The sequence below is a fragment of the Lissotriton helveticus genome, chromosome 3_2, assembly GCF_964261635.1.
Source record: "Lissotriton helveticus chromosome 3_2, aLisHel1.1, whole genome shotgun sequence".
Classification (NCBI taxonomy): Eukaryota; Metazoa; Chordata; class Amphibia; order Caudata; family Salamandridae; genus Lissotriton; species Lissotriton helveticus.
The window spans coordinates 116,758,539-116,782,293 of record NC_136062.1 but is presented as its reverse complement, the minus strand read 5'-3'; the positions used below and the strand labels follow the sequence as shown (position 1 = coordinate 116,782,293).

Below are 23,755 nucleotides of genomic sequence, written 5' to 3'. Positions count from 1 at the left end.
AGACCGACCACCCTTGCATCCACTTTACCTTCTGGAAACCCACCATGCACCACCGCACCCAACAGATGCTTCGCCGCTGCTGGAGCAAAGTCACCGAAGACCAGCTTACCACCACCCTCGCCCGGAGCCCACCCGCAGACCCGACCGACCCCGGATGCTGCCGCCCGCAACCTCAGACAGTGGATCGTCGACTGCGCCAACACCCTCGCCCCACTCAAGAAACCCTCCTACAGCCACACCAGAAAGAAAGCCAACTGGTTCACTGAATACCTCCAGGCCTCCAAGCAAACCTGCAGAAAGCTAGAGAAGAACTGGATCCGTGAACGAACACCGGAACGCTACACAGCCCACAAGAACGCCACCCGTAGACACCATCACCTCATCAGATCCGCCAAAAAGGCCTGCTTCAAAGACCACCTAGACAACAACGCACACAACAGCAAAGAGCTCTTCAACATCATGAAGGAACTCTCCAACCCCAGCGACATTCCACCTTCGCAAGACCTGTGCGACTCGTTGGCCACCTTCTTTCACCATAAGATCGCAGACATCACGACCGCATCGACGCTGCGAACGCCCCGGCAACCACCAAGACCTCCGCCCATACGACCACCACCCGCACCAACTGCCTGCTCTCCTGGACCAACCTCAACGACGACGACACCATCAAGATCATGAGCACGGTCCACTCTGGATCCCCATCGGACCCATGCCCACACCACATCTTCAACAAAGCCAGCACAACCATTGCACCCCATGTTCGGAAAGCCATCAACATCTCCTTTGAGACAGCAACCTACCCGGTTAAGCACAACCACTCACTTCAAACCAACAGCTAGAAACTGTCTTCTGATCTACGAGAGTTTGCACCCTAGGCAACTGAAAGACACCTTACCTTTTGGCCAATTCTTATGACTGATACGTAAATGCACAGAAAGAGAAGACTATAACATCCAAGCAAAAGACCTTTCTGAGAAACTTATAGCAAGGCACTACCCCAAATACCTAATCTCCAAAGCTAAAAAGAGAGCTGCCAACAACCACAGAGAGGCGCTCCTAGAATCCAGAACAAAGGAAATTGACACAGGAGAAAAGACCAATCAGCATCACCACCTACAACATAGCATCAGACAAAGTAACCAAGATCATCAAAAAACATTTGCGGACACGGGACAGTGGAGATCTCAACATCCCAAGACCTATGTTCAGTCACAGAAAAGGGAAGAATCTAAGGAATTACCTAGTCCATACTCGCCCCAAAAATGCAACTAGAGGAGATGGGCAGAGAACCCTACATACATTACCCAATCAACACTATCCTTGCAGCAATTGCAGTGTCTGCCACCTGACCACAGCAACTAAAAAGGTTGTATTCAACAACAAAATGACCTTGGAAATATGCATTTTCATGAATTGCAACACATCAGAGGTAGTGTACATGATCACTTGTACCTGCAACCTACATTACGTTGGAATGACTGCAAGAAAAGCAAGCACTAGGATTGTCAAACACAGCAGTAACATTAGGTGCAAAAGAAACATTACAAAAATGACATCACACTTCATTGAGAAACAACACACCCCAAACGACATGAAATGGGTGATCCTTGAACATATCAAAAACAGTGACAATCTTGAACACAGACTCCTTGAGAAGGAGCAACGTTGGCTGTTCAAATTACGCACAGACAGCCATGGTCTGAATGATGACATTCCATGGGGACAATTTTCAAGATAATATCTTTTTTGACTGGACCACCCAGAGATACTACATACATCTATGTACCTATTTATTCTTTTTTCTGATAGTTCATCCTGAACACTCGGTGGGTGTCAAACATACCCTGTGTGTTTTTTGTTGTTTCTAAATGAGGTAACACCATCCACTTATTTACCCCCTCTTAATACACCACAAGAGCTTATGGCTACAAGCACGATATGGCTCGCCCCACGGTTTACATCGTGGTTTACAGGTCTGATCATCATCAGTCTGCTTCCTTAACCAAATGTCATCCGTGAACTTAGTTTATAATGAGAATTCATACAGTTGGCACCCCGTACATCCAGCAGGCTTTTTTTCTGTATCACCATTAAACTTGCCCAGCCCATGCCGACTATGTATACATGACTTCCTCTCTATATAATCCTTCACTGTGGGTACTGTTAAAATCGACTAAACGTAATACATGAACTTACCATGAGAATTCATTCAGTTGACACCCCTTACATCTAGCAGGCAGGTTTCTATATCATCACTACACTTGCCCAACCTTTGTCTATTATGCATACATGACTGCCTTTGTATAATCCTTCAATCAATCAATCAGTGAACTTGTAAAGCATGCTACTTACCCGTGAGGGTCTCAAGGTGCTGGGGGTGGGGGGGGGTGGGGGGGGGAGTGCTGCTACTGCTCGAAGAGCCAGGTCTTGAGGAGTCTTCTGAAGGTGAGCAGGTCTTGGGTCTGCCGTAGATGGGTGGGGAGGGTGTTCCAGGTCTTGGCGGCGAAGGAGAAGGATCTGCCGCCGGAGGTCGTTCGTTGGATGCGTGGGACGGTGGCTAGGGCGAGGCTGGTGGAGCGGAGTTGGCGAGCGCGGGGGTGTAGAAGTTGAGTCTGTCATTTAGGTATGCTGGTCCGGTGTTGTGGAGTGCTTTGTGAGCGTGGGTGAGGAGTTTGAAGGTGATCCACTTGTTGACGGCGAGCTAGTGCATATCTCTTAGGTGGGAGGTGATGTGGCTGCGGCGGGGGACGTTGAGGATCAGTCGGGCTGAGGCATTCTGGATGCGTTGTAGTCATTGCAGGTGTTTGGTCGGGATGCCTGCATAGAGTGCGTTGCCGTAGTCCAGCCTGCTGCTGACGAGGGCTTGGGTCACTGTTCTTCTTGTTTCGGTCGGGATCCACTTATAGATCCTGCGGAGCATGCGGAGGGTGTTGTAGCAGGAGGAGGAGATGGCATTGACCTGCTTCGACATGGAGAGGGAGGAGTCGAGGATTAATCTTAGGTTGCGTGCATGGTCCGTGGGTGTTGGAGCTGCTCCCAGTGCGGTCGGCCACCAGGATTCGTCCAACACAGAGGGGGTGGGACCTAGGATGAGGACCTCCGTCTTGTCCGAATTCAGTTTCAGACGGCTGCTCCTCATCCACTCGGTGACGGCCTTCATTCCCTCCTGAAGGTTGGTTTTGGCGGTGTGCGGGTCCTTAGTGAGGGAGAGGGTGAGCTGGGTGTTGTCCGCGTAGGAGATGATGTTCAAGTTGTGTTGGCGGGCCACTTGCGCGAGGGGGGCCATGTTGATGTTGAACAGCGTCGGGCTGAGGGACGAGCCCTGGGGTACACCGCAGATTATGTCAGTGGCTGCGGATAGGAAAGGCGGGAGGCGGACTCTCTGGGTTCTGCCGGCGAGGAAGGACATGGTTTAGTTCAGGGCCTTTTTCTGGATTCCGGCTTCTTGGAGGCGTGTTCTTAGTGTGCGGTGGCAGACCGTGTCGAAGGCGGCTGACAGGTCCAGGAGGATGAGGGCTGAAGTTTCGCCGTTGTCTAGCTGGTGCCTGATGTTGTCTGTGGCGGCAATGAGAGCAGTCTCGGTGCTGTGGTTGCGTCTGAATCTGGACTGGGATGGATCTAGTATGTTGTTGTCCTCTAGGTGGCGGGTTAGCTGCATGTTGGCGATTTTCTCGATGACCTTCGCCGGGAAGGGGAGCAGGGAGATGGGCCGGAAGTTGTTGAGGTCTTTGGGGTCCGCCTTGGGCTTCTTGAGGAGGGCGTTGATTTCGGCGTCCTTCCAACTTTCCGGGAATGTCGCTGTGTCGAAGGAGATGTTGATGATCTTCCGTAGTTAGGGTGCGATGGTTGCATCAGCTTTGTTGAAAACGTGGTGTGGGCAGGGTTCTGACGGAGATCCTGAATGGATGGAGTTCATGACCTTGCATGTCTCTTCGTCGTTGACGTGGGACTAGGAGGTCAGCTGGTTGGTGAGAGAGGCGTTCGAGGTGTGGTCTGTTGTGGTCGGGGTAGATGGGGAGTTGAAGCAGTCGTGGATGTTGGCGATCTTGCGATGGAAGAAGCTGGCCAGTGAGTCGCATAGATCTTGCGAGGGCGGGATGTTGTTGGTGTTGGCGCTGGGGTTGGAGAGTTCCTTCACTATGTTCTTTGCTGTTGTGTGCGTTGTTGTCCAGTCAGGTTTTGAAGGATGATCTCTTGGCTGTTCTGATGAGGTGGTGATGTCTGCGGATGGTGTTCTTGTGGGCTGCGTGGCTGTCTGGTGTGCGGTCGAGGAGCCATTTCTTCACCAGCTTCCGGCATGTTCGTTTGGAGATCTGGAGTTCTTCGGTGAACCAGGCGGCTTTCTTGATGGGGTGGTTGATGGAGGGTTTCTTGATCAGGGCGAGGGCGTTGGCGCAGTGATCCACTATATGAAGTTTCGGGCGGCGGCGTCTGTGTCAGTGGGTGGGTTCTGGGTGAGGGTGGAGGTCAGCTGGTCTTTGGTGACTTTGCTCCAGCAGCGGTGAGGCAGCTGTTGGGTGCGGTGGTGCGTGGTCGTTTCCTTGAAGGTGAAGTGGATACATTGGTGGTCGGTCCAGTGGTGATCGGTGGTGTGGTTGAAGGTGATGTGGGTGCTGGTGGAGAAGACGGGGTCGAGCGTGTGGCCGGCAGCGTGGGTGGGTTCGGTGACGAGTTGTCGGAGGCCGAGGTTGCCACATTCGCAATTGCCCATACCAATCTGCAATTGATTTTCCCACATATTCTGTCAACATCTAGACCTAAATATGTATCTCAAGATATTTATTGCCTTGGGTGTAGTTAGGTGACCTGAGGGGAAAGAGTTTATTTACCCTTCTCCGCACTGTTATTAACTTTATGCTACAAGTTAATTGACCTGGACGAAGTCAGACGGCCTTAGCCAAATTATGCTGTTATTTCAGTGTGAAAAATGTTATGTCTGGATTTGATGAGTTATATTTGAGAGAAAATAGTTCTCGCTCATGTTTTTCGCTTGTTAATTATGGCTAGTTGTCGAATACTTTCCGCTGTTGACAATTTTCTTTAAATTCACACATATCTTCTTAATCCTTTGTAAGGAAAATTAATTTACACAACGAGTGAAAACACAGCGTTCAAGGGTAGTATTTCCATTGAGGTTTAAAAAAATATATAGTGTGACAAATTCTGTATTCATGAGAAACCCATGGCAGACCTGGAAGTGATGTTGCCAGAATAGGAACTTTTGGATTTAAATACTTCCCACTACTGCCGAAGGGGTTGATGACAAAAAAAGTAGAAATAACATTGACATTAAAATCCAGCTCCTGCTTAAAACTAAAATAATCCTTACTAGATGGTAAGCCGGAACAAAAGACCCCGTCGTTACTTTTGTTGTTTCTGTAGTATTCAATGCTTTAAATTGTATTTCTTGGCGCACATTGTTGTTCTTCACAGTACAACACGGGCCACCTGAACGATGGCTGCCTACACATAATGAATAACTATTGTACTTTTTACAGTCACCAAATACTAAAGATGTTTGTGGTTTGAAAATACTGCATGTATATATTTAAAAGTAGAGATACTGTAACACGCTACCACTTTGTAACATGTTTAGACCAGTAGTTTGTCGGACTGCCTGTCTTTTCCTTTGCTTGGGACTTCTTGCTACATGTGCTTATCTGAAACATGGGGCAGCTGTTTTTAAAACATATCAAAACGGTTCTGCGTTATCCGATTTAAAAAAAAAAGTGTTACTGACTGGGAACACTGTAGGTGTATAAGACAAACAAACACACGTAAAGAAAGAAAGAATGAATGTTTTTGTGGACCTCGTTCATTTCAAGATTTTGTAGCATCAAAGAAGGGAACATTTTTCTCCTTAAGCATGGGGACGTGAAGGATTCTAATTCTGTCTTGTCTAGTAGTTTGTCCTCCGGGGCCAGAACATTCTGTAAGCTAGGTAAAAACTTTTGATTAGAAGCCTATGATCTTCTGACCCTGTTCCCACTAACTACCACAAACATCCTATCCGAAGGAACTGGTTCTGACTAATCTTTTTAGTCGAATCGCTTATGACAAATCTTTCACCTAGAATGACTTTCACCAAGTTGACTTAACGTACCCGGTAAAACCTCTTCTTGAAATGTTTTCTTCAGGTCAGTTTGTCTACATTATTACTCGATGGGAGTTCATCCTCTTAACCCCACACAGGGCCGGCTTTAGCGCTGGCGGCACCCTGTGCGACGTTTGTTGGCGCCCCACACAGGGGCGGTGGGTGACATTTGAAAGTGGTGGGGCGCAAAGTGATTTGCATACAGCACCGTAGCGAGCGAGCGAGCCCGAACCCCAAAAGGGGGTTTTGGGGGGATAACCCCCCCAAGAAAATTTTGAAAAAAAAGAAGAAAAATTTTGCATTTTCAAGCAAATTTGAGAAAGCAGGAAGGTTAATAAAGCAATTGTGAAAGTGCAGTTATTACATTAATAGATGGCATAACATAGGTAGCTGCTTATTCAGTATAACCACATAGCTTCATACAATCCGTCCTATTATGCTCAGACTGAATCCTGTCACCAGGCCAACTGGCTCACTTTCAAGAACAGGACCGTATTCAAACCACTTACATGGACATACAAATCAGCAAATGACATGGCATTCAACCTACTCTCTGACACCCTACCATGCTACACACCAACTCGGAACTTTAGATTCACCAATCACAACTTTCAAATCAGCAAATGACACGGCTCCCAACACCCTCTCTGACACTCTACCATACTACACACCAGATCAGAACCTTAGATCCACCAATCACAACCTTCAAACAACACCAAAGCCACCATGTTTGCCTCCTAGTTCTGGGACTTTTACATCTCTGTCCTTCTACACTGAAACTCCACATCACCCAATATGTGGCCCATCCAATCTCTGCAGGAATTTCAGATGGCATTGAAAAGACATGTGCTTCAAGGAAAAAGCACCGCGACATGGCGGATGTCGACAATGGCATTTAAAGAACGTGCAATACAAAATAACGTTATATGGGCAAACATTTTTGTTGTTTTCCCCAAACATTTTTTATTAAGTAAATAGAACACTATGAGCGATCCATACAGGAGAGCAGCATAATTGTGACCAATGGACTACAATCAACAATCAAGGGGAGAGGATGTAGCCTTACGGCTAGAGCGGTCGGATTCGAAGCTGGGTAACCTGGTTAGAGTCTCAGCAACAACACTCTACATCCTGTGATTCAGGGCAAATCACTTAAACTCCCCGTGCCTACCAATAAAAAAATGAAGGTGTTCATCTATAACGAAACTGGTGCTCATGTAAAGCGCTCTGATACCCGATGTCTCAGGTCTAGTTCGCGCTATATAAAACTCAAAAAAGAAAAAATCTGAACTTCAAGGTCTGCTTAGCCATACAATATGACTATTCAATGATCAAATTATACAGGTCCTACACACGGTCACTGCGAGGAACCTATGAAGCAATGACTGATGACTCATATGCCTTCCCCATAGGCCTATACACCCAGGAAGCAGCAAGTGACTCTTGCTGTAGCTACTCTGCGAGTCACTCTTGTGGAATGCTCAAGAGGAACTGACCCTTTTCTAAGCGGAACAGCTTTGAAAAACCGGAACGAGAATGAGCTTTACTCTGTAATGCTAGGAGTGTTGTCTTTATATCTTTGGCACCTCACCTGTTCTAGGGCCCTCCGGTATGCATGCTTGAGCCTGGAACTTCCCATTATCAGAATAAGTGAGAGGATGTGGTTGTCTGCTTGTTGGTCTCTGGTGTTTGTGGCTGTGTGCATGTGTGAGTATGGTTGAGTTTACATGTGCTGGTGTTTGTGGCTGTTTGCATGTGTGAGCAGGTTTGCGTTTACATGTGCTGGTATTTTTGGCTGTTTGCATGTGTGAGTATGTTTGAGTTTACATGTGTTTGGGAAAAGAATTACAATTAATGCAATGAACTCCCCACTGTATTTATGTCCTGAGTAATTTGCCACAGCCTCCTGTGCACTGAGATATCTACACAACAATATTAACCTCTTCCCTGCAGCTAGGCAACATGCAGAAATGCAATTTCATAAAAACTCATACTTACAGGTCTTGGGAATAGCATTTATACCAGATAAAAGCCAGCCACTCTGTTTCTATTAATGTCAGATTTCTGCATCCATTATCTCTCTAGAGGAACCATGACCAAGGCTGAGAGGTAAAGTGGGCGTACAATTAGACTTTAAATTTGCTTTTGAAGTGAGATGAAATCCAAATATTGGCAAAGCGAATGTGTTTGACTTTTATAGTAAATACAGTTACTCCAGTATTGGAACTTTCATAGATTCCCATTGCTTGTATCATTCCCCGTCGTCGGACTGGGAGCCTCGGTAATAATAAATATACATATATATATATATATACTTAGGTAAATACACCCCCATAGGTGTAAAAAGTAAAAAATTAGGCCTAGGCCTCATTATATTTTGTAGCCTATAGGTGTCCTTATGTAAAAAGACCCAAACTCACATTAGCAACCAATCAGATTAGCCTCACCCTGTGGAACCTTCCTGAGAAAGCTCAGAGCCTTAGATTTTCTACCGCATCGTTGGTGACAGGGAGTCTCCTTAGAGCTCTGCTCTAACTTCTACTTTGAGGTACTATTTAAGCTGTTTTTGACAGGATTTCTTTGAATGGCTGATAAGGAAAAGAAGAGCCTTTTCAGGCCTTGTGCCACTTATGGCAAAAAACGACTTTATACTGAGGATAAACACGAGGACTGTATATACTGTTTATACCCTGACCACAAGTCAGAGGGTTGTAAGATATGCAGAATGATGTCTGTTAAGACCCTTCGTGATCGTGAAGGAAGGTTACTTCTTTGGCTCAGATAGTTGGAAAAGAAGGAGGAAGTGGTATCTAGTGACGAGGAAGATACCAAATCATCATCTACCAAGACATCTTTGAAGAGGGGTGTATCATCTGTGGAAGTTTCATCTGAACCCCCCTCAAAGGCTATGCGTGGGACCTCTGATAGGTCTGGCAAGCCTGGGCCTAGCGAATCTCCTCACGAGAGTGTAAAGGAGAGGGAAAGGCAAACACCTCAGGTGCAGAAGGCAAAACTGGATGAGGGCTTGGCTGGGCCTTCACATCAGGAGAAAGTTTCTAAGTCCTTCAGAAAACCAACTGTAGAGGCTTCAACAGTGGTCAAAAAAGGCTCTAAAGCCTCTGTGGTGACTTTGTCTCCTCATACGCCGACGAGCCATCCAACGACGACGAGGATGACGACGACGACGAGGACCTCGACGACGATGCCGTCGACGAAGACTGGGTCGACGACAGCGTCGACGACGATGACTACGTCGACGGTTACCACCTCGTCGACGAAGACAATTCCGTCGACGATGACTATCCCGTCGACGACGATGATCTCGTCGACGAGGCCCGTCGACGATGGCAGTTCCATCGACGATGACGAACCCGTCGACGATGACGAGCCCGTCGACGATCCCGTCGACGATGACGATCCCGTCGACGGTGAAGTTTATCTCGTCGACAGTCCCGTCGACGACGGTTCAGGCTATGGAAGTGGATTCTTTTATGACGCCGTCGACGGCAGGTGATAGAGAGGGCGCCAGGAAGAGGAGAATTACTCCGGATATGACGTCACCTAGAAAGGTGTCATCATTACCCCCAGCCCTATTGTTGGACGAGGATGAGTACTCGGAGAATGAGATGTATGGGGATGCATATAGTCCATCTCAGTTGAATCTGAAATACCACGATTCTGACCAAGATGATGAGTACTATTATAGGCAGGAGCAGCGACAACAAAAACAGGTCGCATACCAGGAAACTCAGGCACAGCAGGGCACGGTTACAATGCCTATGAGTCTTTTGACAGACTTGAGAGCAATGCTGGAGGAGTATAGAAGCAGACAAGGGTCGCGACCAGTGGAAGGTCAGGCGCAGGTTCAGCCACAGGTGATGGCAGTTCAATCTGTACCTCCTTCACAGGGGGAAGAAGAGAGGGAATATCCTCGGCAGACACAAGTCCAAGATGATACCTCGGATGAGGATGAACACATCCAGGATCAGAGTCCTGATAACGAATGGAACCAGTATATAGCACAGGATCCGGCTTCTCCGGTGCCGGACCCGGTAGATTCACCTCCGGCGGATGTGGGAGGTTTCTTCAGCTTGATGTAAAGAGCCACGGCACGCTTTAAGCTAACCATGCCGGCAACATCTACGGATTGTTTTTTGTATGATTTTAAAGAGGCATACCGTAAGACAGTGCGTTCGATTCCCATTGTAGAGCACATATGGGAAGAAGGAAAGAAGGTGATGCAGTCTCCAGCGACGGTCATTCCAACTCTTCCACGCTTGGAGAAAAAGTATAAAGCTCCGGATGACAGTCCCGCCTGCTTGATTGGACAACCTAGACCAGACTCGGTCATATCGCAGGCGGCGCAGAAGAAATCACGGAATCCTTCGGCCACCCTCACAACTCCACCGGACAAGGAGGGTAGAAGGTTAGACAACGCTGGAAAGCGGTTTTCGTCGATGGCTAGCTTGCTGGTCAGGGCGGCCAATGCCTTGGCGGTTCTAGCAAGATACGACCGCCAGATGTGGAGTGATGTGGCACACTATGTGGACCTTCTGGCGGATGACCCTAGAGCCGAAGCACAGAAACTTCTGGAAGAAGGACAACGGTCTTCTTCGGAAATGATTGATTGCGCGATGGACATCGCCACCATTTCTTTCCGTGCTCTGGGCAGCGCGGCTGTTCTTCGACGGCAGGGGTGGCTACGAGCGACTTACTTCCGACCAGAGGTCCAAAATAAGATTCTGGACTTGCCCTTTGATGGGGACATGTTATTTGGAAAACATGTCGATGACACCCTACAGGGAATAAAGAAGGACACAGAGACAGCAAGGGCTCTGGGGAACCTACAATATAGAAAGACACCATTCCGTGGAGCGAGAGGAAGAGGCTTCACTTCGCCAAGAGGTGGTTATCAGCAACAGCGATACTCGCAGCAGTCGCAGTCGTACAGACCGCAGTACGGCAATCAATATTATCAGCGACAGTCACAGTCTCAATCGTTCTCTCGTCAGAACGCTCGTGGACGTCAAGGGCGTCAGGGCAAAGACGCTGGCAAGCGTCAATAGCGGCCTCCTGACTCTGCCAACTGTTCCTCCGCTTCTGGGATCTCCAGTGGGCGGCAGGATATCTCAACATCTGAGCAGCTGGGAAGAAATAACATCGGATCAGTGGGTATTGAACATCATCCGACATGGGCATACGCTAGAATTCCAGGAATTTCCACCTGCAAGAGCTCCCCACGCCACTACTTCAGAACATCTAAACCTTCTGCAATTGGAAGTTCAACAAATGCTTCAGAAGGTGGCGATCCAACGTGTTCCCCTATCACAAAGAGGAGAAGGTTTCTATTCAAGATTTTTTCTGATCCGCAAAACGAAACTAAAGTGGCGTCCGATCCTGGACTTAAGGGAGCTCAATACCTATCTCGTAAAGCTGTCGTTTCGGATGATTTCACTCCAGGACATATTGCGTCTCTTGAATCCAGGCGACTTCATGGCTACACTAGACCTGGAAGATGCCTATTTTCATATCCCGATCCATCCGGCTCACAGACGTTTTCTTCGCTTCACAGTAGGCAAGAGTCACTTCCAGTTCATGGTGCTCCCATTTGGATTAAAATCCGCACCTCGGATATTCACAAAGGTGCTGGCCCCGGTAGCAGCTTTTCTGAGAAGACAGTCGCTGGAAGTATTCCCGTACTTAGACGACTGGCTGCTGAAGGCACCAAGCTTCCAAGAGGCAACAGAAGCAGTGAACACATGCTTGAGCCTCATCATTCATCTGGGTTTGCAACTCAACAAAGAAAAATCGGTTCTTCAACCGGCAGGTACGGTGAAGTTCTTGGGAGCGATACTCGATACTCAGGTGTGCAAAGCCTTCCCATCGGAAGAGAGACAGATGAAACTCATGTCTTCAGCCGCTCGGTTGCAGAGAAAAACTTGGATGACAGGATGTACAAATCTCTTCTAGGGTCGATTTCATCCTGTATTCAATTGATTTCGCACTGCAGGCTGCGAATGCGCCCCTTGCAGGAGGAACTGGACCTTCAGTGGAGACAAGTGGAAGGGTCGTTCGACGACAGAGTAACGGTCACCCAGCAGATGAAACGGACGGTTTCATGGTGGATGAAGAAATCTCACCTCGCAGTGGGTCTCAGTTTCAGAGCGACACCGGCTCCTCGCGTCATTACCACAGACGCCTCCCTTCAGGGTTGGGGATCGGTCATGCAAGATCTCCAGGTCAGTGGCCACTGGACACCAGTAGAACATCACTTGCATATCAACGTTCTGGAGCTAAGGGCTATTCGGTTGGCAATGTTGGCGTTCCTTTCAAGGATTTCAAATTCGGCCATCCTGGTGCGTACGGACAACACCACCGCAATGCATTACGTCAACAAGCAGGGAGGCACAAGATCGCAACTGCTTTCTCAGGAAGCCCAGCTGCTGTGGGAGTGGGTGATCTCACAGAACATCACGCTCGTGGTAGAACACCTTCCAGGAGTATGCAACACGAAGGCGGATACGCTAAGCCGCCTGAGGGCAGTCTCACACGAGTGGGAACTGGACAACACAGTGGTCAAGGACATCTTCTCCCGTTGGGGAACCCCAGCGATCGACCTGTTTGCAACACCGAGGAACAAGAAATGCCGGTGTTATGCGAGCAGGGAACACCATCGAGGGTCGCTGGGGAATGCCCTTTTGATGTCTTGGTCAGGCGCATTTGTTTACGCCTTTCCGCCATTTCCCCTGATTCCTCGAGTCCTCAAGAAGCTCAAGCTGGACAAGTGCAGGATGATACTAATAGCGCCTGCCTGGGCTCGCCAGTTCTGGTACACGGAGTTGCTTCTTCTATCGGAAAAGCGGCCCATTCATCTGCACCCCAACCAGACCCTTCTATCAATGTACAACGGCCAGGTTCTCCACCCGAACCCGAGCTCGCTTCAGTTGACAGCTTGGCTCCTGAACACAGAGAGTTTAAGGATTTAGACATTTCAGAAGAATGCAGGAACATTTTGGCACAGGCACGAGCTCCTAGCACTAATAAGACATATAGAGCGAAATGGAAGAGGTTCTATTTATGGTGCCAGAGAGAAGGAGTGCATCCATTCTCATCAGCTCCGCATCAACTCTTGCCATACATTCTATCTTTGGCACAGGCAGGTCTGGCTCATGCTTCCATCAAGGTCCACTTGGCAGCTATTTCCAGGTATAGAAGAACAAGATCGGGCCCTTCTCTACTATCAGCAAGGATAATAAAGCAATTCCTGAAAGGACTGTTTAGAGTTTTTCCGCCAGTTCGGCCCCCACCTCCGGTTTGGCACTTGAATGTGGTCCTGGCTCAACTGATGAGATCGCCATTTGAGCCAATACATAGGGCGGACCTGAAGTTCCTATCATGGAAGGTGGCGCTTCTTCTGGCACTCACATCTGCAAGGAGAGTAGGAGAACTTCAGGCTTTAACTATCAAAGAACCTTTCTTGCAGTTCAAGAATGATACATTGATCCTACGAATGAACCCCAGGTTCATTCCGAAGGTACCGACAGACTTTCATCTTAATGAACCGGTGGTTCTGAATTCTTTTTTTCCTCGGCCTTCAACTCAGGCTGAGAGGACACTTCATTCTCTGGACGTTCAGAGATGTTTGAAATTTTATCTGCAACGCACAGCTGGATTTCGGAAGACGCCCCAGCTGTTTGTGGCTTTCGGAGCCCCAAGAAAAGGATTTCCTTTGTCAAAGCAGGGAATTTCCAGATGGATATCGAGTGCGATCCGTTTCTGCCACCAGGCGGCAGGCAAGCCGTTGGAAGGACAGGTGAAGGCGCACTCCACAAGATCGATCTCATCGTCAACAGCGCTGTTTACTGGAGTATCGATAAAGGATATTTGCAGAGCGGCCACCTGGAGCAGTACTCACTCATTCACGAGGCACTACTGCCTGGAGGCGGCTGCAAAGGGGGATTCGGCTGTTGGACAAGCAGTCCTGAGAAATCTCTTCCAGTAAGAGGTGAGCTTTCCTCTCTTCCCTCCTCCTGTTTTTTCAAACATTTCGTTTATTATGCTATGGTTACTGATTTATAGTTGTTATGATGTATAATATCATTGGTTTATAATGGTTCTATAACTATGCACGAAATGTTTGAGGTATGCTAACTGCTATCTACTCTGATACAAGCAATGGGAATCTATGAAAGTTCCAATACTGGAGTAAGAAACAAGTTACTTACCTGTAACTTTAGTTCTCCAGTATTGGTAACTTTCATAGATTCCCATGCGCCCACCCGCCTCCCTTGGGAAAGCTCACTTCTGGGCTAGGTGATTATGTGGCAAAGCAACGGCTACGAAAATCTGAGGCTCTGAGCTTCCTCAGGAAGGTTCCACAGGGTGAGGCTAATCTGATTGGTTGCTAATGTGAGTTTGGGTCTTTTTACATAAGGACACCTATAGGCTACAAAATATAATGAGGCCTAGGCCTAATTTTTTACTTTTTACACCTATGAGGGTGTATTTACCTAAGTATATATTTATATATATGTATATTTATTATTACCGAGGCTCCCAGTCCGACGACGGGGAATGATACAAGCAATGGGAATCTATGAAAGTTACCAATACTGGAGAACTAAAGTTACAGGTAAGTAACTTGTTTCATACACACCATCCAAGCACATGTTGACTCGACATAGATGATACATGCATGTAAACATCCATGCACTCTCAGACTAACACACCTACAGTACCACATGCATACATACCATCGGGCAGACCCCCATGCCGACAGAACAGACCCCAGGCAAACAGAACAACAGACCCCCCACACACAGAACAACAGACCCCCATGCACACAGAACAACCGGCCCCCAGGCACACAGAACAACAGACCGCCCCAGGCACACAGAACAAGAGACCCCAAGGAACACAGAACAAGAGACCCCCAGGAACACAGAACAGACCCCCCCACACACAGAACAACAGACCCCCCCACACACACAGAACAACACACCCCCATACACACAGAACAACAGACCCCCAGGCCGACAGAACAACAGACCCCCAGGCACACAGAACAACAGACCCCCATGCACACAGAACAGACCCCCAGGCACACAGAAAAACAGACCCCCAGGCATACAGACCAACAGACCCCCCCCAGGCACACAGAACAACAGACCCCCTTGCACACAGAACAACAGACCACCCCAGGGACACAGAACAACTGCCCCCCTGGCACACAGAACAACTGGCCCCCTGACATACAGAACAACAGACCACCCCTGGCACACAAAACAACAGACCACCCCAGGCACACAGAACAACAGACCGCCCCAGGCACACAGAACAAGAGACCCCCAGGAACACAGAACAAGAGACCCCCAGGAACACAGAACAGACCCCCCCACACACAGAACAACAGACCCCCCCCACACACACAGAACAACACTCCCCCATACACACAGAACAACAGACCCCCAGGCCGACAGAACAACAGACCCCCAGGCACACAGAACAACAGACCCCCAGGCACACAGACCAACAGACCCCCAGGCACCAAGTTCAGAGAGGGACATTTTGGGTCACCCTTACAACGAAGCACCATGAATGAGCAGCTGCATCCAGGTAAAGAACTAAAGAAGGCGTAGACACACAAATAAAAGGTGAAAAGATGTAAAGTGAACTGTGTGGGTCTGTTAATTAAATTTGTATAGTTATAACTCTAATAATTCTACAGTCAGGGGTCCCAGTACTGTCACACTACGAAAACATACTATACAGTGTGTTACGTTTCTACTGATACCTAGGTGGTACCTCTATGTTATGTTGGCATGAGTGTAATGGGAGGCGGGGGGGCCGGAGAAGTTGTAGATACAAGTAGCTTCTCCAGGCGACTTACACCCCTGTCAATGGAAAGGTGCTAGTTGAGGGGGAAAGTGAAGCTAAGTGAATTTGACCTGCAGCAGCTCCAAGTCCTATCCAGAAGTGAACGACCAAAAACATTTTTCTCTGGCATTTGCTCGGCTTATTATCATCAACCATGAGTAATGCAATCCCTACCCAGTTGCTAGGCAACATAATGGATGTTGACCTTCTTTCCCGCCCTGCAGTGATCAGATTCTATTACACGACCAGAGGCCTAATTACCGTTTTAGCTCCTTACTGAACTACTTCGGCAGCAAAGATAAACTATAACAAATATATTTCTTCAACACGGATATCAGATAACAAGGCAGCATCTGCAGTCCAGGCCTCCATTCTCGATGACATCACAGTGAAAACGATGACATCACAACCCTCTGCATGAATAGTCCAGAGGTGGCTATATATTTGGGCTTTGCTTACTTACTATTTATTTGTTACTGTACTTTGAATTCTCTGAAGGACATCAGTGTCGGCTTGCCCGCCAGCTATCAGCGCATTTATATCTTGGTTTAGACGGGAGACAGTGCAGAGTGGAGTTGGAGACGAGCAGCAAGCGTCTCCTCGACCCCATTGTCCGCGCGCCGACCGACCCTGCAGGAGAGAAAGAGGGAAGCTGTCAGGCTGCCTTCGGGGGAAGCGAGTAAATGCCCGCCTTTACTCCTGACACCTTCCGAGCGGTGGACTAGCCAATTCTGGCGCTGCATGCAGCGCCAGGATTGGCTAGGGGGGCACATTTACTACTCGCCCTTTTTCAACGTGTTGTCAGCGGCGGCGCCTGTAAGAAGCAGCACCCCTCTCTATGGGGAAAGTCTAGCGCGCATGCTCGGGCAAGGTGGCACCTCAACTTGTCATGCACAGTACTGCTGCAGCTGAGTGTGGACTGTCACTCAAGCTGCAGCAGCCCAGCCAGCCCCACCCCCTGTGCACTCCCGATTGAGTCGGGTGTGTCCCACTCCCGGCGGATCCCGGCCGGTAGCGCTGATAATAACACAGAGGTAATTATTGCCTAAAAATACCACGGTGAGTCCATGTGGCTTAGTGGGGCTATGCCCCAATGGACGCACCGCGGCTGGCCCCACACACTACCTCAGTACTACCCTTCTGCCGCGGTCCGTGCAGGTAACAGCGATGGGGCTGGGTGGAGGGGGATTCCGACGGACGATGCAGAGGGGAAATTGATTAAATAATTAAGTTTCCCTCTGCATCGTACATCAGAATCTACCCCACTCGGTCCCACCGCTGTTGTGTGCATGGACCGCAGCTGCTACCCTTGAACAGTGCCCCCTCAAGTCTCCAAAACAACTCTCTCTCAGATGTATTTAATTGGTTATATAGTGCAACCTATACCAGTGTAGGGTGTCAAAGCACAGAGACAATCATTCATATGTGTGTAAATCAGTGTATAGGAAATGTTACATAAGCCAGAAGACTACAAGGTGAGTCACATGTCATCCATACTGGTAGGCAGTATAGTTTAAGAGGGCTTGGCCTGGAGAAGCACAGACTCAAAATTTAAAACATAACCCCATGGTTGGGGGTTACGTTTAATAATAAGGAATTTTTTTTACAGAAATGATTCCTTTTTGAAACATTAGAATAATGATAGACGGAGGAAAGCATCACAATGCTCTAATCTATACCTTGCCATTTGAATGCAGCTCTTTGATGACAGTTATTAGCTCACTGTTCCATTTAGGATTTTAACACCTACACTGCTAGTAGCAAAATAATCTCTCTGACAAAAGTACTGACCTATTTAAACTATATGCAGTTTGTGATCTGCATGGTACACATTCTTTGTAGCAGGCACATTAACTCTCTGTGCTACCATAAAATGAGTTAAAACTTCCACTTGACAAAACTCCTCTTCTCTCCAGGAAGAACATTAATCACTGTGTTCTGACAATTTTATTTTTGTATGAAACTAGCTGAAGCCAGCAATGCAGCAGCAGGTGCTTTTGAAACCATAAAATACTTCCAAATACAGCGCCCCCTGGAGGAGTCAGCACCCAGTGGGGTGGCACCAGTTGCACTGCCCTAGATCCGGCTCTGACCCCACAACCTCTCCCTACCCACAGCTCCTCCTTGGATTCTTTTTTGCAAAGCTCTTTTTAAAAGGGGGTTTAAACTGCCTTTAAATCCTCTAGATCCCTTCAAACTCCCCCTTACTGCGCCCCATTATAGTTTTTTTTCTCCAAAACGTTCCAATTCCTCCACCCCAATTCCATCCTCAGTTTCCACCCTGTTCCCTTCTTACCTTTGCCTCGCTTTTCTCTTCTTGTTCTCTGTGGTGTTGTCCTGTTCTGCTCCAGCGGGTCATGGTAGAAATACAATATGTTTCAAAAAAGACTACTGCAACTTTTTCTTTTGCATTTCTAAAAAAAAGTGGCTTACAATTCTATTCACTGTAAGAAGTCCCCAAATCCTCCTGGTATACCGTATCAATGAAATCAATATATTTTTGTGGCAAAGGAATTTTGTCATAGGTTTTATCAGGCCGGCATTATTTATTTTATATTTTTGTCAAATGACTGAATACCTTCCAGTCAACTATTATGGCTAAAAGATATTAGGGTTGTGACTATAATTAGACCTTTAAGCTTTTGACTATGCATATCCTGGGTAGATATCGAATGTCTCAAAGCCCATGTTTAATTTTTTGTTAATGATTTTATTATTGAGGTTTGAGATAAGTTTGCTATTTTTCTCATTTTTTTTTAAACTTGTTGTTTGGGATTTATTTAACCTTTCTCTCCAAACGAAATCGTACAGTACATACTTATCTAATCCTTATTTCTATTCAGTTTTCTTAATGTGCAATATATTACGCAGTTTAGACTGGATTCTTTCTGAGACAAAGCATTTTGATTGCATAAAAAACACGTTTGATGTTAAAGATGTGTCCTGAAACAAATGTTTCTTTTCAGACAGAACACCCAAGAATGGAGAGACCCTACACATTTAAAGATTTTGTTCTTCATCCCAGAAGGTAAAGCAAAATGAAATGGGTATAAAACGTTTTAGTGAATATAATTGAATAACATTAATATTGCTATGTTCATCTCTTTCCCACATACTTTGAGTCCCTAAAAAAAATCTAATTTTATATGACGGGTATAAAAAAGCCAGTAGATCAAGCTGTTCATTAATATGTGTAAAATGGTGACTGTTTAATAGACAGTTGTATACATGTCACATCCCTTATGTGCCTTTTATTTTTTCCTACTTATTTTTAATAATTGAACTTTTCTGGCTTTTTAAAGTAATATATTATTTCTTGGTAATAAAAAGTATATAACTTCATAAATGTGTTCCCTTGAGTACTTAGTCCTTCGGTTCTTGCTTGTTAACTATACACACTCTCCAGGCAATGTTTTATCTTGCCTGCCTCACAGTAGCGGAAGATGACAATTGCTGCCAATAGCGGCAGTATAGGAACTTATTCATGCCTCACTTTAAATGAAATTATCCACTCCTTAATAGTAGATGCTATATGGTAGATAGCGAAGAAAGCGTCCTTTTTGTACTAATCTAGGTTTTGTCAAGTTGCGGATTTGCTATTTATTTTATTAAGCATCTATACAAGGACAAACATTGTGTTAAGGCATTTCACTCACAAGAAGAACATTTTGATACCAACTCAAGGCATGGTCAAGTCCAAGTTATTCAACTTATCAACTCATTTAACAGATTCTGTACTCTGTAAAATGTGTAACCAGAACAGTTTTGCAATGTGAGCCTCAAACCTGGAAAGGTACAGTTTTGAAAGTCTCTGACCCAATTTTGATATCAGCACCTTATATAAAGGCTTTTTCAAACGTTCAGAAGATGCTGATTTTAACCTCAACAGGGCTCTGCTTTCTCTTTCATGGATATAAACAGTTTGCTAAATCAAGGTTTCCCATGCCATTGTTACATACCTTCCACATCCCACAGTGCTGGACTCTGTGCCTTTGCCGAACAATGAAACCTTGATGCCTGCACCTCTTGCAAAGGAAATAAACGTAGTTACATTGATTTACTAGCAATATTCTTCACCGACTCATTCGAGAGCCAGGGCCCTGCCATTTTAGAGGCAGATAATCTCATATGGAAATTGGTACTGGTCTCAAAATGTCTGGAAAGTTTGACATAAAATAACAAGCCATGTGGGGCCTCGCCATCATGTGTGTTTGAGAACTATTTCCTCTTTAACACAGGTTTTTTTTTAAAAAACATTTATTGATTCGATCAAAGCAGTGCAAGCGCAGGCCTACAACCACAGGGGCCGGCCGCAAACTCAGGAAATATAAGCAGAAGCATTGCACATGTTTACGGCTCAAGGAGTAATCACGGTGTAATCATAATACATAGTTGTAGGCACCACGAAGCACAAGGATGGAAGAGGTTTCATTTTTTATAGTTTCGAAGAAGTAGCCGTGGCTATATCATCGAAGGCATCACACTACACGATAAACAAGAAGAGACGGGAGGGGCGTATCCCTCCACGCAATCGGGAATCGGTGATGAGCAATACGGCCTAAAACACACTACGCCCGCCAAAGGCAGGCCAGGAGTAAAGGTCAAACAATGGCAAGCAATTTAGTGAAAGCATCATCCGAAAAACCCACCCTTCCGAGACAATAAAGTAGAGGCAAGTGCAGATGCCCGACAGAGAAAAGGATGAAAGAAGGAGATACAGCCAACCCTACTAAGAAAGGAAGAGAGAAAGGGACCATAGAACAAAACAAACTAAAATAACAAAACCCCCCCAACACCCGCCACCCTACATCACCGTAATGGCTATGGCCTACCCCACTAACAGCGTGCCTGTCGCCCTAGAATTACCCTAAAGAAAGGAAAATAAAAGATAAAGAAACAGAGGAGAACAATAAAACACACTCCCGGTCTCCTTAACCCCCCGCCATTAGCGACCTCCCCAGGACATATTATCCACTATTAGGAGCAAGTATTGACCCCATACAAGGGGAGGACATCATCAAAAAACTGCCCGACTCCCATGAGAATAAAAGGTACATTTCCGGCATAAATCACAAAGCACGGCTAACTCCAAAAAAGTCAAAAATCAACCCTGACCAGCACGGTTCTTTACAAACGCCCAAGTGGCCCGAGCCACGGCGACATCAAGGTAGTCGAAGCATCCAGAACAATTTGGGGCCGCAGAATCGGGTTGAAGATAGGAAACAAAATGGCGACATCCGAAAATACGACAACAAAGGATGATGAGAGGGAAGGGCGATTCTCTCCGAAAGTCACTGAAAAACTGTCCATGTCGCGCACAGCCTTTAGCGACGATGTGTCGCCAAACAGGAGTCCGATATGGAAAGCCAACAACGTTCGTGGGTACGCCATCTACGAGGCCAGAGTCATAAAATTGGGAGAAAGCAGGTTTCCGCTCGGGGACCTCGGAAGGACATGCAGGATATTCCTCGGGAACCATAGCTCGCTGATAACTGGTCGGAACATCGTCGTCCGGTCTCAAGCAAACAGTATCCAGCGTTACAGACATCCGTTGGTACGTGACAACAAAGTGAGAGTGGAGCGCCCCAATGGCGGCCATTACGGACCTAAACGATGGCGCGCCGTCCGTCCCCTCCATCTCCGTCCCCCGAGACGAAGCAGGACTCGGGTCACGGAACACCGTCGAGGCACAGGCACACACTGAGCTGGCAATAACAGCGGGCGCTTTCACAGCAGGCAGACGGCACCTTCGCCACCCGAAGGGGCCAGCCCATCAACCTCGGCCTCCCAGAAGGGTCTCCGGGCGTCGGACCCCCGACCGTGGCCACCGATATTACTTGCGTCACCGTACCATGTCCTTCGAGAAGCTGGTTGCTTTATTATCAGCCGGAAGCGGAAAAGTGATCCGAGATCGGGAGACCGGATGCACCCCTGGTCACACAGCCGCTGTTGTTCACTTCCAGCCCGAATGGGCCAGAAAGCGAGGTCCCGGCGGAAGCCCTGGAGCAGGCCGAGGATAGAGCTCGACGTAACTTCGTCCCCCGGTAAGTTAGAAAAACCGGTCTTGCACCTCAGGAGTCAGAAAGACTTCATGCGCATGGGAGTCAGGCACGAGTGAAGGAGAATAGACAGGATATACGAGCTGCCGGCGGAGGTCGGCGGAGCCGGGAGCTTATGCGGCCATCTTGCTTCGTAGCGTAGCTCCTCTTTTAACACAGGTTTTAATGCTACTAAGGCCTTGAAAATGAACTTGTGTCTACTGTGGTAAGTAAAATAAGTCAAATATAAAAGGCTCCCAAGGATTTATGGTCAAACAGGGCAGTAGTCTGATATGCTTGCCGTCAATAAAGTAATCGTGAACATCATCGTGGCCTAACCAACCATTCTGTCCAAAAATACACTATCACTTTTAGATTTGTAGTCAATCAGTGTTACTGCAATAGAGCAGTAACATGACTCACCTCTTATTTTCCTTATGCAATTGTCAAGCCTGTGTGATATTTACCAACATCCTGTCAATAATACCCAGATGGAAAACTCTGGTGTGGTGGGAGGTGGGGGAGTGGGTGAAGTTGAATACAGATGATAAATATCTGCAGCTAGGGACCTTTTCAGTTGATCTGTTTGAAAATTGCTTTTTAGAGCTCCAAGCAAGAACAACAACATCTTGGTAATTTGGCCTTCGCTTAGTTGCAATTTAAAAAAAAATGTGTTTATTGTTTCCAGACAACATCAACAAAGCACATTTTTCAGTATAAACAGCTGTTTGCGGAGCAAATTTACATTACATGTATACATCAATATATAACTGTGTTTTGTGGATAGGGAGGCTAGTATACATAACATCACATCTCGAACCTCCGACAGCCCCCAAGAGTCCTAAAACTCACAGCATACAAATACAATAGAATACATATCTAGACACACGTTAAATATTACATCTTTCCTCCGCTCACCCGTAAGACAGCGCAAGTATCATATGGTCTACTGTCTCACCAATACCATACATCAACCGTCCACCCACGTAGTCTGGACATATTGCATCTAATAGTGACAGAGCGTTTAGCTAACAGAAGTGCTACGGCAAGGAACTTCCGTCTTTTTGCAGGCACGAGTTTGTATATTCCCAGTAAACATACAAGTGGAGCATTCGGTATCAGTTCTGATAACATAGCTGTGAGCGCTCCCATAATTTCTTGCCAGTACCTATGTATCTGTGCACACGCCCATGCCATGTGCAAGAAGTCTGCATTTAGTGCTTCGCATCTATAACACTTATCATGTGATCGAAGGCCATATCTGTTTAACTGAATCAGGGTATAGTAAAATTGATGTAAGAATATCAAGGGTATTATTCGCAAATTGCAGTTTGACGTCATCAATTATTGCTGCGTGCAACTATATTCCCAATCCGTTCATCTATGTTGTCTCCTATTAAATCTTCCCACTTATTAAGCGACCTGTTCGTGATCCCGCCCTGTTCTGACTGTCACACGCTGTATAAGCGTGTGACTAATTTTTGACGGGTAGGTGCTGTCAATAGTGTCTGCAATGCTTGCAATTGCAGTGGTTCCTCCGGATATGAGGTATATAGCTCCCTAATCGCCATTTGTAGCCACAAATGGGCAAACAACTTTATGGGTGTATTATGTATGTTTAATGACGGGTCCTCCCTTTGGATAAATCTACTATGTGGGAATACATCTGTCATTGTGGCTAGTATAATTTCCTCCAATAGTTGTAAGATTTTTTTCTCTTGCGTAACTGATATTTTCGGATGGTTCA

The 23,755-nt window shown here is 46.8% G+C and overlaps 1 protein-coding gene across 4 annotated transcripts in view; it reads left to right on the top strand.

Annotated features, from left to right (window-relative positions):
- The window catches only part of NEDD4 (NEDD4 E3 ubiquitin protein ligase), a 2,078,892-nt gene that overhangs the window by 589,677 nt on the left and 1,465,460 nt on the right, over positions 1–23,755 (top strand). For all 4 annotated transcript variants that reach the window (XM_078684873.1, XM_078684874.1, XM_078684872.1 and 1 more), the window contains one exon: positions 18,937–18,998. In XM_078684873.1, the coding sequence (XP_078540999.1) occupies positions 18,937–18,998 (62 nt within the window). The remainder of the gene's footprint in view (positions 1–18,936; positions 18,999–23,755) is intronic.